The sequence below is a fragment of the Jaculus jaculus genome, chromosome 3, assembly GCF_020740685.1.
Source record: "Jaculus jaculus isolate mJacJac1 chromosome 3, mJacJac1.mat.Y.cur, whole genome shotgun sequence".
NCBI lineage: Eukaryota > Metazoa > Chordata > Mammalia > Rodentia > Dipodidae > Jaculus > Jaculus jaculus.
In genome coordinates this window covers 63,457,227-63,473,885 of record NC_059104.1, presented here as the reverse complement: position 1 = coordinate 63,473,885, position 16,659 = coordinate 63,457,227, and the positions used below count along the sequence as shown (strand labels likewise).

The 16,659-nt window shown below is 37.9% G+C and overlaps 1 protein-coding gene across 4 annotated transcripts in view; it reads left to right on the top strand.

Moving 5' to 3' along the window:
* Nucleotides 1–59: 59 nt before the first annotated feature.
* Ccdc122 (coiled-coil domain containing 122) overlaps nt 60–16,659 on the top strand; it is a 35,739-nt gene continuing 19,139 nt past the window's right edge. Inside the window, exons 1-2 of one of the 4 annotated variants that reach the window (XM_045145766.1) lie at nt 60–232; nt 13,259–13,374. In XM_045145766.1, coding sequence (XP_045001701.1) covers nt 13,261–13,374 — 114 coding nt within the window. In that variant the 5' untranslated portion in view covers nt 60–232; nt 13,259–13,260. Of the gene's footprint in view, nt 332–12,556; nt 12,760–13,258; nt 13,375–16,659 lie in introns of those variants that run through there. The other 3 variants (XM_045145765.1, XM_045145767.1, XM_045145764.1) reach the window with 3 other exon arrangements.

The window sequence follows — 16,659 nt, the reverse complement described above, 5'->3', positions numbered from 1 at the left end:
CGGCGGGTGGGCTCCGCCCGCCCGGGGGAAGGGGGAAGGCGGGAAGGCGCGTCGCCTGAGGGGAGCGGGGAGGACCTGATGGCGGCGGCGGCCCGGAGCTCTCTTCAGAACGAGCTGGGAGGCGGCCCCGGGGCCCGGCGCTGTCGGGCTTGAGGTCGGGACACGCGGATTCCTGGGCCCAGCCCCGAGGCCCAGTCTAGTCAGCGAGTGGCAGCTCCAACCTAGGGTTCAAGTAAGGGCCTCTCGGGACCGCGTTGGGACAGTTCCTAGAAACGAGTTGGCTAGTTCTTCTTTTTTGTGTGTGTTTATGCTGATTCTGTGACTCCTGCCGGTAAGCGACAGTCTTGACAACCTCTTCTATCCACAACACAGATGCCCCATTGGACCCTTGAAAAATGTGCCCCTAACATGACGAGCAGCAGTAATTCTTATACCATAATAATGTCACAAATTTAGTATCTTTTATCTTCTAAAAGTTTAATGTTAACTATTTTACAAATATTGAGCAGGTACAATATGGAAGGAAATCACGTACTGTAAAGGGAAAAATAGCCACTCGCCAAAAAGCAAGAGAAATGATGCTTTTGTAGATATGTCTGTGATGAAGGGTGACGACCCCTTATCCCCATTGGAGCTCCTATAGTGCTCAGAACTCTTCCTGGAATGAGAAAGAATCTTAGGTATCTGGGAGTTTAGAAGAACTCTTCTTAGTGTGCACCTGCCTGTACTTGACTAACAGCACCAGCCCAGAAAGAACCCACCCACTCTTTAGCATCTCTGGCTGTATTTTTGTTGTTGTTGTTGTTATTAAATTTGTATTTGCAATGGGCTTTTCTCTCTCTCTTTCTCTCCCACCCCCCTCTCCCTCCCTCCCTCCCTCCGTGTCTCTCTCTCTCTCTCTTTCTCTGGAACCCATCAGACTGGTCTTTCTTCTTTCTTTTTTTCTTTATAATGCTAGAGAACAAGAGTGAAAGAGAAAGAGAAAGAAAAATTGGCATACCAGGACCTCAGCCACTGTAAGGATGCACCCCCTTGGGTACATGTGTGACCTTACACACTTGCATTACTATGTAGTCTAGCTCTCATGGGACCTGGGGAGTTGAGCATGAGCCCTTAGGCTTTGCATGCCAGGGCCTCAAACACCAAGCCATCTCTTTAGCCCTTCCCTGACATTTTTTAAAAATTTTTTTTTAATTTATTTTAGAGAGAGGCAGATGAACAGAGAGAATGAATGGGAGCCCAGGGCCTCTAGCCATTGGAAATGAACTCCAGACACATGTGCTAGATAATACCCTGAACAGGAGGTACATGCTCAGCCCTGAAGTTGTTTTATGTTAATTGTATTATCTTAAGAAAAATAGAAGTCTTTTAGTTACAAAGCAAATTTAGAATATTATCCCTGCTTTTATGCACAACTGTGAGAAGTCAGGTTTTCTCATGGCACAAATAGTTGTAGCAGTAAAATTCCAAACAGTGAAGATGTTAGGGAAGTTGTTTTATTGTATTTGCATACACTTCCCTCACCATCTGACATAGACTCATCTCTGAATACTCTCACTGCCTTCTCATTATCCTCCAGAGATTCTCAATCACAAGTAGAATTGTAGTAAAAATAAAAAATAATAATTGATAACAAAAATAGCAACAACTATTGACTCCACAGCCCAGCTATATAATGAATCAAAATCTCTAGGAGTCAAGCCTGGGCATGTTTTGCTTTGCTTGTTTTAATCTGTATATAATGATTCAGAGAAGTCTGAAAAGAATGATTACCCTATTCCCAAGTTATTCAAATACAGGCTGTTCTTTGGATAGGCTGCGTAAGTATATTCTTCACATTTGCTGCTTTTTTCTGTTTAGGACACTTATTTTTGTATAGTAGTTTAACTGCTTGTAGTTGTTTAAGCTCAAACACAGCTTTCTGTGAAGCCTTATCTGCTCTCCAATCAGAATAGTTTCTTTAGCATTTTGTTCATATTCAAGAAGTCCTCTCATTGGTACAGCCTAGGCCCATATCCAAGCAATAAATTAAAAAGTTGATTGCACATTGAATTGTATACTTTATATGGATAGATTTTGGTTTTTCAGTTTTTTGAGGTAGGGTCTAACTGTAGCCCAGTCTGACCTGGAATTCACTATGGAGTCTCAGGGTGGCCTCATACTCACGGCGATCCTCCTACCTCTGCCTCCTGAGTGCTGGGATTAAAGGCGTGTGCCACTGCACCTGGCTTGCTATATGAATTATATCTAAAGCTTTTATAAAGAAAAAAATGTCATTTAAACCAGAGAAAACTAGAAAGATCTAATAAGGCTTTAATATTTTTATTTCAGCTTGTCATAACTGTATATTCATTTTCCAGTCTGTTGGGAAAACTCAGGGCCTTTTGTGCATAGTCTACTTACTTGAGTTTTGTTTTTTATAATCTTTTATAGTTATCTCTCTCAGTTTTTATTTATTTATTTGCTAGCAGAGAGAAATAGAAGAGAGACAAAAAGAATAGGTTCATCAGGGCCTCCAGCCACTGCATAGGAACTCCAGATGCATGTGCCACTTTGTGCATCTGCATTTGGGTACTGGGGAGTTGAACAAGGGTCATTAGGCTTTGCAGGCAAATGCCTTAACTGCTGAGCCATCCCTCTAGCCCTTCACATCCTTTCCTGTATCAGTTATTAAACAGAATTTTAAGAAGCAAAAAATATTTCTATACTACTTCATTAGTTTATATAACATTTAATTAAGTTACTGTAGCAGACAGCTTCAGGTTCGCTGAGATGAACTTCCAGACCTGGCACAGTTATGGAGGAAAGGATTTTTTTTAAATTAATTAATTAATTAATTTATTTATTTATTTATTTATTTATTTGAGAGCGACAGACACAGAGAGAAAGACAGATAGAGGGAGAGAGAGAGAATGGTCGTGCCAGGGCTTCCAGCCTCTGCAAAGGAACTCCAGACGTGTGCGCCCCCTTGTGCATCTGGCTAACGTGGGACCTGGGGAACCGAGCCTCGAACCGGGATCCTTAGGCTTCACAGGCAAGAGCTTAACCGCTAAGCCATCTCTCCAGCCCGAGGAAAGGATTTTTATTGAAGCTTACACATCCAGGGGAAGTTCCATAAGTGGCAGAAGAAGCTGGCCTGCCTTCACAGGACCAAGCAGAGAGAGAAGCTGTCGCGAGCACTCTCAAAGATGATTGGTTGAGAGGATTCCGCCCACGAAGGTCAATAATACTCAGATGCTGGTGTACTCGCAAAGGAGTTTACTGGGATGAAAGTCACACACAAGCAAGTCCAAACTATCACAACTAATATTATAGCTAATATAATATATATCCAAATTATATTCATCACTACTAACACAAGAATATTTCTAATGAGTCTAACATGTATACAACCTGATATCGCGAGACTTGGGACGCAGTATCTCGGGACTCGGTCTCAACGCGAGACTCGGTCTGTGAGATTTCTGACGTCACAACCTGGCGACGCGGGGTCCGTGCTCCGACTTTTTCTCGGTTCGCAGTTTTCAAGGCGAGTCTCAGTCGTCTCGGTCGTTCGGACAGCGTGTCGGGCAGATGAATTCGGATCAGTGATGCGTCTCGCGGAGGTCTCAGTCCGGACCGCTGAGCAGCCGTTCAGTCAGTCATAGTGTCGGGAGGACTGGGACAACGGCTGCTGAGCAGCTGGGTTTTTTGTATTTTCCACTACTTATCTAGGGTTGCACACACACCTTCTGGTAATCTCTTAGTATGTCATTGTACTCAGCTTTTTCTTAGATTTTTGCTTACAAAGGTTGACTTTGCAATTTTACTCTCACACACAAAGAAAAACAAACTTATTTATCTAAACTGTCCCTGGACCATATGCTGGTCCTTACATGCTCATAACAGAAGCACAAGCTAAAAGGTCAAAAGCCACAGTACACTTCAGGAACTCCTGCTAGACACACTTTGCATATCTTTTATTGAAACCTGAAACCCATCACCACACCTTAAGATCACCCAGTGACATTGCCTCAGCAGGTGGCTACAGATACAAACTACAAACAAATAAATATATTGGGGACCACCTACTCTATTCAAACCACCACAGTTACAAAGCACAATATTAAGTATAACTGGCATAAACAGGTTTGGAAACAAATACAAGTAATTCATAGTAAGATTGTGCAAATGAGCTTGTGGAATATAACTAGGCAGACAGTAGTTCCCTAGCCATGATCATTGGGCATGATATGAGAATTAGCAATTTAGGATTTACAAATTTAAAAAGAAGTCAAGTGAGGATAGGCTAAGAAAGCAAGTGTAACTCTCACTTATTAGACTGTAACACTGAAGCCTAGAGCATTTTGAGGGCTTGGCTGTTAAAAGAAAATCACTGAGAAATCCCCACATTCTTATACCGCAATGTAAATCTTAGGAAAAGGGTAGAATTTTAAGAATTGAACAGTTGTTTTTAAGCCATTTACACTAAGGATAATGGATCTTTATAGAAAAGGCCATGTAACATATGCAAGTTTTCTTGTTAAAAGCTCATGTTAGACTTCCTGGAGCTTCCAGAATAAATTGCCACAACTGGATAACTTACAACTACAAAACTTTGTTCTCTTGCAGCTATGGAGACCAGAATGTGAAACAAGTGTTGATATAACCTTGTACCATTTGATGGCTCTTTGCATCTTCTTTCTTCTGATGGCTCCAGGCCTACCTTGCCTCAGGCTGCCTGACTCCGGGCTCCATGTGTCCATCAATGCCTTCCCTATGTCTCTGACTCTCAAATTTCTCTCTACCTTTCTCTTATAAAGACACATGTGCAAACAAATGAAGTCCAGCCAAATTAGAGGTAGCAGAGGCTTATTTAGAGCTTATGGGGAAGACTGCCACCATTATATACATTTTGTCAGAGAAAAGCAGGCAAAAGGAGTGGGTACCATGACTGGAGGATTGACATGGAGAAGCTGCAGGCAGGCTCAGTAGTAATGATGAGGAATACTCTATTATTGGTTATCGACAAATATTTGGCTTCCTCTAGTTGGCCCCAAGTTGGAAGTAAGGATAAGAATTAGGTAAAATGTCAGTCACCTATCAGGTACTTGTTATTCAGGGGCCACCTGTTATAATTTGACTTATTGGCTTGTTACTTGAAATAGCACTCTTTCTCCAAATCTGGTTCATAGATAACAGGTTGGCTTCTTAGATTAATTACTGCAGATAATGCACTGGTTTCCTCATTTTTCATTGCTGCAGGTCATCAGTCAGGGGTTTGTTTTTACACATAGAAATAGAAATAATGATCTGGCCATTGTCTACAAATTCTGTCTTTCACCTGTGATTGAATTAAGGGCCTAGCCTAAATAAAGTTCATATCTAATAATAAAATAAATAAATAGCTTAAAAAAGAATGATCTCATGTTAAGATTCTTAACTTAATTAGATCTACAAAGATCATTTTTCCAAAAAGAGCCATATTCACAAGTTCTGAGGGGTATGAAATGGACTTATATTTTTAGAGCCACCGTTTAACCTAGGACAAAGTTCCTGGTTTGAAAATCATGCTGACTGTTTTTTTTTGTTTGTTTTTTGTTTTGTTTTGTTTTGTTTTGTTTTTGGTGGGGGAGAGGGAGAGACCTTGTCTCCTAGTGTCCTGAATGAGAAACAAATTATGTCTTAATTTCAATAACGACCTATAATTTCTGTTCCAGAAGTAAAATCCATTTTGAAAGGGTTGCCAGGACATCCTTTAAAGATTGAATTTCAACTGTAATCATTCTATGCACTCCAAACTGAAATATTTTGGTAATCCAATGCATTCAGCATATATATGCAAAGAAATCCCACTTTAGATAGAAAACTAGAAGTAGCATAGGTAATGTAAGAGTGTTGTCTCTGTTGAACAGGGAGTTAAGGAACAATCTAAACTCTAGGGGTTCTTTTGTTGTTTTGAATGTGGAATGTCCCGCATAGTCTCATGTGTCTGTGATTAAGCCTCATACTTAATCCCCAGCTGGTGGAGCCTGTGGGAGTTGGAACCTTATTGGATGAGGTATGTCACTGTAAATTCACTCTTGTGGCTTTCTCCTCCCAGCTGATGTGACAAGGTATGATCCCTCACTATCTGTCCTTGCCATGCTTTCCCTCCCATGATAAAACTTCTCTTTGAGGGCTGGTGAGCTGGCTTAGTGGTTAAGGCACTTGCCTGGAAGCCTAAGAACCAAGGTTTGATTCTCTAGTCCCCAAGTAAGCCAGATGTGTCTGGAGTTCATCTGCAGTAGCTAGAGACCCTGGTGTGCTCATTCTATCTCTCTACCTACCTTTTTCTTTCTCTCTCAAAATAAAATAAATAAATAATTTTTTTAAAACTTCTCCTTGAAACTATAAGACAATTAAATCATTTCCTCCAATAAGCTGCTTCTGGTTGATGTTTTACCACAACAACAAGAAGATAACTTCTGTTTTTAGTATCCTGAAACTTTAATCTCATCACCTGGCCAAAGAAGGGATTAATTCTTAGTTTAATCACATTTTAAGACCTAGCATAGAACATAATTCTGTTGTTTTCTTTTTTTTAAATTTTTTTTATAATTGTTTCTTTTTTATTTATTTATTTATTTGAGAGTGACAGACACAGACAGAAAGACAGATAGAGGGATAGAGAGAGAATGAGCGTGCCAGGGCTTCCAGCCTCTGCAAACGAACTCCAGACGCGTACGCCCCCTTGTGCATCTGGCTAACGTGGGACGTGGGGAACCGAGCCTCGAACCGGGGTCCTTAGGCTTCACAGGCAAGCGTTTAACCGCTAAGCCATCTCTCCAGCCCTGTTGTTTTCTTTTTAAAACAGGATTTCATCATATATCTCAGGCTGGCCTCCCAAGTTCTGGGATTAGAAGCATATGCCTTTACCCACCTCCCTAAAGTTCATTTTTAATGATTTGATTTACTTTTTTTTTTTTTTTTTTGGAAGACTAGAAATGTCCTAATATCATTTAAAAACATAGTTGGAAGAGGCTTGTATAGCTTAGTCTAGTGTTACATTGATTTATGTAATTCTAACAAATTATCAGTAGATGGCAGTAAATTTTCTTTTTTTCCATTCTTTAGATACCAAGAAAAAAATTAAGCTTTTCCTATTTTACAGCAAATATCCTTTCAAAAATAGGTTAAATAAAAATCATGTTAAAGTTCTCCAGTTTATGTTGATTCAGAAATAGAGATCAGATGTACTAGTTATTATTATTTGAATCAGTATTTTTTACCTTTGATTACATCAGCAAATATTTTAGGGAATACAAATATGAGTAAGATGCCATTTGCCTTCAGAGAGTTTACAGTCTAAGGGGAAAGATAGTATAAAATGGTGAAAATTGCAAGAATAAAACTTTGTTGGAAAAAGCACTGCGTGGTGGCACACGCTTTTAATCCCAGCACTCAGGAGGCATAGGTAGGAGGATCACGATGAGTTCAAGGCCACCCAGAGACTCCATACTGAATTCCAGCACAGCCTGGGGTTAGAGTGAGCCCCTACCTCGAAATACCCCAAAAAAAAAAAAAAAAAAAACTTGCTGAATTCTTTACTTGCATTATTTCATTTCATGCATCTTCCTCACAGCAGCACTGATGAGGCAGGTTATTTTATTGTTCTCATGTTACAGACAAGGAATATGAAACTTGGCTTAGAGATAACTTATGTAATAGTTTAGTAAATGCCACAACTGGATTCAAAATGAACTCTGTCTTACTCAGGAACCTACATTGTTATCTATCATAGTATAATAAATACTATGATAAGGAAATAATTGTACAAAAAAAGAGGTCTTATCTCACCAGAAAGGTCAAGCAAAAGTTCTTAAATAAGATGTCATCTAAAAGGAAGATGACATCAAAGTTTGGCTATAATGTCAGCGTGAGCGTAACATTGTTCCTGATTATGTACAGAGAATGCAGTTACACATTTACTATGTTCCCGCATTTCTAGGTCTTGACCCTCATAGATCTCGCATTAGTTGAATGATATATATATCAATATATATATATATATAAAAGTGTGAAAAGATGCCAGTGGTAATGAATGATCTTAAGAAAAAGAACTAAGGAGGTAGAATGTGAAATATTAGGGTCATGTTTTAGAAAGGGTTGTCAGGGAAGGTTTTTTGCTAGCACAGTATTTAGGAGTGGTAAGGAATGATTGGGTTCCAATATAAGTTAAAGGTAGATCAGTAAATTTTATCAAAAGAATTGCATTATGTAAAGAAAATAAAAGAGACAGGAGTCTACTTTGTCCCTTAGGTGGAGTCAGTATGGCAATGGCCTGGACAGCCTGCTTATGGGATGCCTTTAAGGATTTCCCAAAGGGCCTGTTAACACTAACAACTCTTTTTATGATTATCTTTGGTAAGTCAGGTTAAATTGTCCTGGGTTTTACATCTTTTTAGAGATAGAGTTCCTGATAATGAGTGCCATAGGGTGTTTGACCTTTACAACAATGAACTTGTAATTTACTGAGGTAGAGAATACTATGAAGGAGCAGGTTTAGTGGTGGCAATGGAGGGAATACCAGAAGCAAGAGTTTAGTTTGGAAGGTGAAATGCCTGTTAGCAATCCATGGGAGAATGTGGCGTAAACAATGTGGTCTGAGTCTATAGTTCAAAAAAGTTATATAGACTAAAGATGTAAATTTGGGTATGCATAGCCTCTAAAGCCGCAGAATTGGATGGAATAGCTATATATAATGAGTAACAGAACAGAAGGTGAAGAATGAGCTCTAGGGTACTTTAATAAGTGAGCACCTGAAAAAGAACCAGCAAAAGAAACAGGCAGTCATGATCAAATGTGTCAGATGATATCAGAAGGTCAAATAAAATTAATCTTGATTTTTTCCTTTGAATGTGGCAACATGGAGCTCAAATATTACATAGAGAAGGGCTTTAAAGGCAGTGTGGTGAATGCTTTATACTAGTGGGCTCAAAAGAGTGAAAGGAGGCCGAGCATGGTGACATATGCCTTTAATCCCAGCACTTGGGAGGGAGAAGTGGGAGGATCACTGTGAGTTCAAGGCTACTCTGACACTACATAGTGAATGCCAGGTCAGTCTGAGCTAGAGTGAGATCCTACCTTGAAAAACAAAAAATAATAATAATAGAGAAAGAAAGAAAGAAAGAAAGAAAGAAGGAAGGAAGGAAGGAAGGAAGGAAGGAAGGAAGGAAGGAAGGAAGGAAGGAGGGAGGGAGGGAAGGAAAGAAAGAAAGAGAAAGAGAGAGAAAGAGAGAGAAAGAAAGAAAACAAAGAGTGAAAGGAAAGGAAGTATATTGGTAGCAGGCATATTGGCTGTAAAGGGAACAAAGAAATGGGTAGAAGAAATTATAGTGCCAAAGCAAAGTGGTATTTCTGGTGGTGAATGAGTCATTCAGAATTATATGTATAACCACGTAAATGAAGAAATTATACTGTGGCAACATTCAAAGTTCTTGAGGCTGTAAGAAAGGCGTACCAAAGTGGAGGAATGTCTTTCCATAGGACAAACAAAAAAGAATAAGAAAAGAGAGATGGCAGATTTGAAGACAGGAGAAGTGAAATAATCATCTATGAGATCTGACAAATTTGAAGGCCAACAATCAAGGGCCCACTTGATGCATCATCATGAATTGAGAGAGATTGCAGCATGGTTGAGGTGCCTTTTCAAGCATTTTGAGCTACTTGAATGGAAGTGAAAAAGAGTGGTTTGGTTTTACCAGGGAAATAGGTCAGAGAAAGCTGAGAGAAGTGACAATGAATACAAAACAACTTCTACATTCTTTTGTGCTTTTTGCTTTCTTTTGCATTCCTTGAAAGGAGATGAGGGCTGATATAAATGTATTCAACTTATTGGCAGTCTTGGAGTGATAAAATAGCTCTTACAGTCAGAACAATGGATGGAATGACCTAGAAAATGAAAAGGTCATTGAGATAGTAATGGATGAGGTGGTCTTATAATTTGTGGGTACTTGTACAGGAGGAATGAGAAAAGATATCAAGGAACTGAGGAGGCCAGAATATTAGTTATACCACCTCTGGATATTCAAATTCTAAAGATGTAAAAGGGGCAGTGATAGACATAGATCAGATGATAGGATAGGATAGGATAGGCTAGGCTAGGCTAGGCTAGGCTAGGCTAGGCTATCGGAATGAGGAGGGGCATTAGATTCCAGTTAATAACCAACCACTAGGAAAGGTAATGCTTAGTTTGATAGCATAAACTTCAAGGAAACTAGAAGCTTTTAAATAGAAGAGAAGGGTAATAGTAGGTCAATAGTAACAAGAAACAGGAATAATGCTTCACAAAGATAGACCCTGTTGAAGATGGACCTTGAGTTTCAGACACTAAAAGGGATGGTTAGAAGAGTACAGTACAGCATCAAATTTAGGGATTTATCAAGCTCAAAAGGGAGGCATCTTCAGAGTGCAGCTTTTCCTGTAGATAGGTTAGCAGGAATATAGAGTATAATGGGAATAACATCCATAGTGTCTTGGGCAGATTGTGTGAATGATGTTCATTTGAAAGCAAGAGAAACTGGACTCACCAGGGAGGGAGTTTGGCTGGGAGGAATTTAAAAACATGAAGAACTCGCTGGGTTTCTTGTTTAGTCATGCAAGATATGTTGAAGCTACTGGACTGAAATAGTTCCCCAAAGAAGAAAATTTGATGGGAATAGTGTAAATAGAAAGGAAGAAGTTAAGTGGTTGAATGTGTGCTTAGCACACAAGACTGTGGGATCAGTACCCAGCATGAGAACAAAAAGGAGGTGGAAAATAACAGCTAGGTTCTGAAATGGTATATAATGACACAATTCTTCATTTAAAAAGATGGGGCTGTATAAAGATGGCTCATTCAGGAAAATGTTTACCACACAGACTAGAGGATCAAGTACAGATCCCCAGCCCCCACATAAAAGCCAGGCATGGTGGTTCATGCCTGTAATCCTCCCAGTGCTGGGAAGGCAGAGGCAGGAGAATCTCTAGGCCTACTCTCCAGGTTTATTGAGAGGTCCTATTTCAAACTCTAAGGTGGAAGGCTACTAAGGGTGGCACCCAACATCAACTTCTGGCCTCTACAAACATGAATGTACACTTGAGCCCACACACATAAGAACATGCATGTGCATGCTCCCTGAACATTCATGCAAAAGCCAAAATAACTACATATATAGTCTGGTAGTCTAGCATCATTTAGCACTGAGGGCATGAACTTTGGAAAGAGAATACCTGAATTCAGATCACATCACAATAGCTATCTCGCTTCAGATAAACTGATCTGTTTGTGTCAATTCATCATACTTTTCTTTAAGTATTAAACTTAAAATATGTACTTCATAGAGTCAAATGAGTTTATATATGTACTTAGAATACTACCTGGCACAGAATAAGCATACATATTTTATTTATTTATTTGCTTGAGAGAGAGAAAGAGGAGGCATACCAGGGCCTCCAGCCACTACAAACAAACTCCAGACCCATGGGCCACCATGTGCATCTGGCTTATGTGGGTACTGGAGAATCAAACCTGGATCCTTAGGCTTCACAGGCAAGTGCCTTAACCACTAAGCCATTTCTCCAGCCCTGATTTCAGTCTTCTTACCTAAGAGCAACTTCACTGTGGCTTTCTTTCTTTGTGCTAATATGTCATGTTTCAATCTAAAATTTGTTTAGAATGCACATGTAACTAGAATATGAACGGTTATGTTAAATAATTAGGAAGACCATGGTTTTATGGACTTCTATGTGGAGACTTTCTTACCTGTGCTATTAGGATAATAGTTCACATTTTATGGCTTTCACAGATTATATTCACTTTAGTACAATTTGGAAAAATTTATGGATACAGTAAAAATCTTGGCTTTTAGGTAGTCAACTAGAAAATTCTGTATGTGCAAATGTTAAATAGGAGTTGGTAGCTTACAATTTCAAATGCACTTACAAACAATGAATTCTTTTATTAACCACAAAACCTTGTATCATTTTTGTGAGGAAGTCAAAGTCAGATACTCCTTTCTTCTAGTTGGCAATGCCCTTAACTCGGCCAGCTCAGCACTCTTATACTGGACAACTCTTCATTTTTCAATGGAGGAAAACATCTGTTCTTTTATCTTCTCAGTTATTCCTAAATAAAGGATAAACTGAAATATGACTTTCAACTGTTAAGAACTTACCCTGGTCAAAATAACACTGGACAGAAATGCTATGGTCTGTATATCCTATACTCATGGCAAAAATTGCTAACTATTCTTGGAATTATTTTTGACTTATTTTGGTTATTCTTTCAATATCTATTTCAGTGTAGAATTGGAGGTTCCTGATGCTAATCCATAATGACTATTCAACATATACCAAATACTGCATTATATGTAACATATGTTGCATAAGGCAACATTGTAATATCATTAAATATTACAAAAGTCCTGTGGGATTTCACAGATGAAGACATAGAAGAAAAGAAGTTTAGTCAAGATCACAACAACCAATAACTAAGATTTAAATATAGTTTCACTTTCCTTCCAAAATCTCACTTAACCATTGTACAATTACTACTGCTCTTGATAAAATGTCCTTACCATCCCGTGTTGTATTTAACAATTAGCTGTCATGCTCATGAATGGATGACAGGAAGTGAAACATATTCAACACAGGTTGTTGGGTAGGAATAAGGAAGGCAAACTAAACCAGGGGAAGGAAATCATAAACAAAGAATGCCAGGCAACAGAGGAACGAAAACTGAAGGCACTCCTAATGAAGGTAATGAAGAAAACTTATCTAAATAGTTAAAAGATTGGCAGCCACAAAAAAGTAGAAGGAAAGGCTATTTATGTTATAATTGGTAACAGAATAGAAAGAAGTAACAGTTAACTAGAAAGAAGCAAATACAGTGTTTGTATATAACTTGAAAAGACAGGCCTAGAATGAAAATTCATCAACTATAATTGCTATTCACTTATTAGTGTAGCACTTCAATTACAGAATATGTTCACATGGCCTGGATAAAAGAGATTAAGGTCAATCAAAATAGTTATATGGTTCTATAAAGGGTCTGGTATAACTTTGCTGTAAGCAACCTTGAATTATTATTGTCTTTGGCCTTGGTTTTTGCTTAGAATTACAAAGGGAGACTACTAGTCCTAATTTAGTTATTTATGAGGAAAAAAGCATTAAGAAGTTTTTCTTGGTTTTATATAAAGAATTATTACTTTCTTTAATTATCTGTATTTAATTTTTATTATATATGCTATTCTTTTAGTAATGAGTAAAGAAGACACATCCTCATTAACTGATGCTGTAGAGGAAGTCGCAAAACAGCATCATTCGCAAACATCAGAAATAGAGAAATACAAAAAACTTCTTCTCCATTTGCAGGTACATAATTTTATGTGATCCTTTAAATATCTTTTTTCTTCATAATTTTTAGTGAAAGGCAACTTATTGGTGCTTCATTTTTAATTTCATGTTTATGTTCTCAATTTTTTCTGCTTTCTCCAAGTAAAGTCCATATGATCGTTTCAGGGTTATGGAAGATCTTATACTCCTCTACAGTGTCACTGTAGATGTAGTATAAGTATGTAAAATACAATGTGGAATCATTGTAAAATCACCATTGTATGACAGTTGTTTTCCAAAACCATGAATTTAAGGAAGATTACAATGTAAGCCAGTCACAGCTGTGGTTTGTGAATCACTAGTTGTCAGTGAGCATCTTAAGTAGCCTCCCTTTATGATTTTTTTTGTTGTATAATGTACTCATAATCCATCTATAGGGAACATGGGAGCCATTCTTAGATTTTGTCTACAACATAATTAAATATAACTATATTTGGTGAATATTACTAGAGAAATTAAAACAATATAAAATTGTTATTAAATATGTCATAAAAACAAAAAGAATAAGCTCTGGAGCTGAACTGCCTTGTTTTGAAGGCCAGTTTGCAATTTTTAGTTCTACAATTGAATTTGTCTGTGTTTCTGCTTCTTCATTTGTAAAATGGAGATGATATTGGGGCATGCACTATGGTTTTTATGAGGATTAGAGTAAACATTGAAAACATGTATCATTTGGGGGGCCCTGGTAAACAGTACAAGGATTGATTTTGACATTGGTTTGAAGTGTTAATACGTTAGTGGACATATGATGATTATAAATTGATGTGGTGATATGGATATCTTATAACTATTTACATTTTATTAATTGCTTCTAAAAGAGAATATATTTAAAAATCAAATATAAGATAAAGTAGCATCTTATGTTTTCATATAGAAAATGTATATAAACCTTTTCATTTCAAAATACTTCAGATTTTATTTACTTATGTTGAGAGCTTATTTCTCTTAAGTATTTTACTAAGCATTGTCTTTACTCTTATATTTTGAATCACCTATTTGGGAGGAAGACAAAGAAATAAACAAATCACATATACAGTAGTAGTATCAACTTTAGAGGCATGACCCTAAAACAGATTTAACACAAGGAGTATCACAAAAGAAGTCAGCTTTAAAAATCACCTGGAGCTTACCTGAATTATTGGGTATCTGGGATAGGTTTAAGGATTAGAGGATGATATTCCAGATAAAATTCACTAAAATAGTTTGTTAGGGATGGTATAGCATAGGATATGAAAACTGATAGACAATATATACTATGATAAGAACCTTGATCATTTTCTAGAAGTATTAAGATCTAAATGGGTTTTAAGTAAAATTTCAATGAAAATTTTGATGTAGTAAAGGGATTCTAGATACATAAAAAGTACATGTCACAGTCTACCATCTACTAGTGACAAAAATGCTCAGCAAATTAAGAATAGGAGGAAAGTTCTCAATCTCAAAAAAGATCATCTTCATAACTCCTGAAGGTAGCCATACACCCAAGTTGAAAGATGTAATGTTTCTCTTCAAAGATTAGCAACATGGCAGGAGGTGTGCTCTTGTAGTTATTCAAAGTGGTCTAAGTAGTTCAAGTCAATGCCTCATGCAAGAAAAAGAAATAAAATGCATCCAGAGGATAAAGGAGGAAGTAAACCTACTCTTAGTCCTAGATGGCATGATTATCTTTAAAAAAAAAAAAAAAAACAAATAACCTATGAAAAGCAATTAAGGATAATAATGAGTTTTTAAGACTATTGTATTTTTATATATGGGCAAGAGACAATCAAAAGTTTAAAATTTTAATACCATTTACAGTAGCACCCAAACTATTCAACTGTTAGGAATAAATTTGGCAAATGGTTTACAAAATTTTTTTTTTAATTTTTTTTTTTTTATTTATTTGAGAGCGACAGACACACAGAGAGAAGGACAGATAGAGGGAGAGAGAGAGAATGGGCGCGCCAGGGCTTCCAGCCTCTGCAAACGAACTCCAGACGCGTGCGCCCCCTTGTGCATCTGGCTAACGTGGGACCTGGGGAACCAGGGAACCGAGCGCCTCGAACCGGGGTCCTTAGGCTTCACAGGCAAGCGTTAAACCACTAAGCCATCTCTCCAGCCCGGTTTACAAAATTTTTATATTAAACAGTATAATGTATTGAAGAGAAAAAATGGAGAGCTGTGTCATTTTCACAAATGAGAAGATTCAATATTATGAATGCATTAGTTATCTTAATTATATCTATAGATTAAAAGCAAAAAAAAAAAAAATCCTAGCAGGCTTTCTGGTGAGTATTGATGAGCTGATTCTAAAAGTTGTATGAAAATACAAAGAATCTATAGTATTTAAGATACTTTGGGGGCTGGAGAGATGGGCTAGCAGTTAAACGCCTGCCTGTGAAGCCTAAGGACCCCAGTTCAAGGCTCAATTCCCCAGGACCCACGTTAGCCAGATGCACAAGGGGGTGCACGTGTCTGGAGTTCATTTGCAGTGGCTGGAGGCCCTGGCACACCCATTCTTTCTCTCTCTCTCTCTCTCTCTCTCTCTCTGCCTCTTTCTGTCTGTCACTCTCAAATAAATAATTAAAAATAAACAAAAAAATTTAAAAGATACTTTTGAAGAACAATGTCAGAAATCTTAGATGACCTGAGGTACTTTGCAACACCAATAGCCAAATTTCTAATTTTCCACACACCAGCTGGATCCTAACAGGTCAGGTGAATTCTGAGACTATCAGCTTGGAGTTGATAGCAGATCTCACAAGTAAAAGGTCTCAGTTCAGTGAGACTGCCCCCACTTCACATGTCAGTCACATGCTTCTGACCACTGATTATAGAATCAGGAGTTTCCATGACTTTCTGCCCAAGGTTTAATGATTGACTAGAATAATTGAGGAAGATATCTGATACTGACCTCTGGCCTCTATATGCACATGCCCATGCACCTGCACACATGTATGCTCACTTACATATAAACACACGTGCATACCATATACAAAGGCAAAAGAACAGAAAAAAGAAAATTACAGAACTGCAGCTCAAGCATTCCTAGATTTAAAGCCAGGATTCCATATTTATTACTTGTGTTACCTTTGCTACTTAGCATCCCAGGACCTCAGTTTCATCATCTGTATAGTCAGAATAATAATGCATCTGTGGAGGACTTCAGCAACTCATGTGTACCATTCTTCCCTCCCTTTTACCTTTTACATGGGTATATTGCATCAAAAGTGTAGTTTCTCATGGAATAACTTTTTTATTATTTTTCAAAACTACTAAGACATA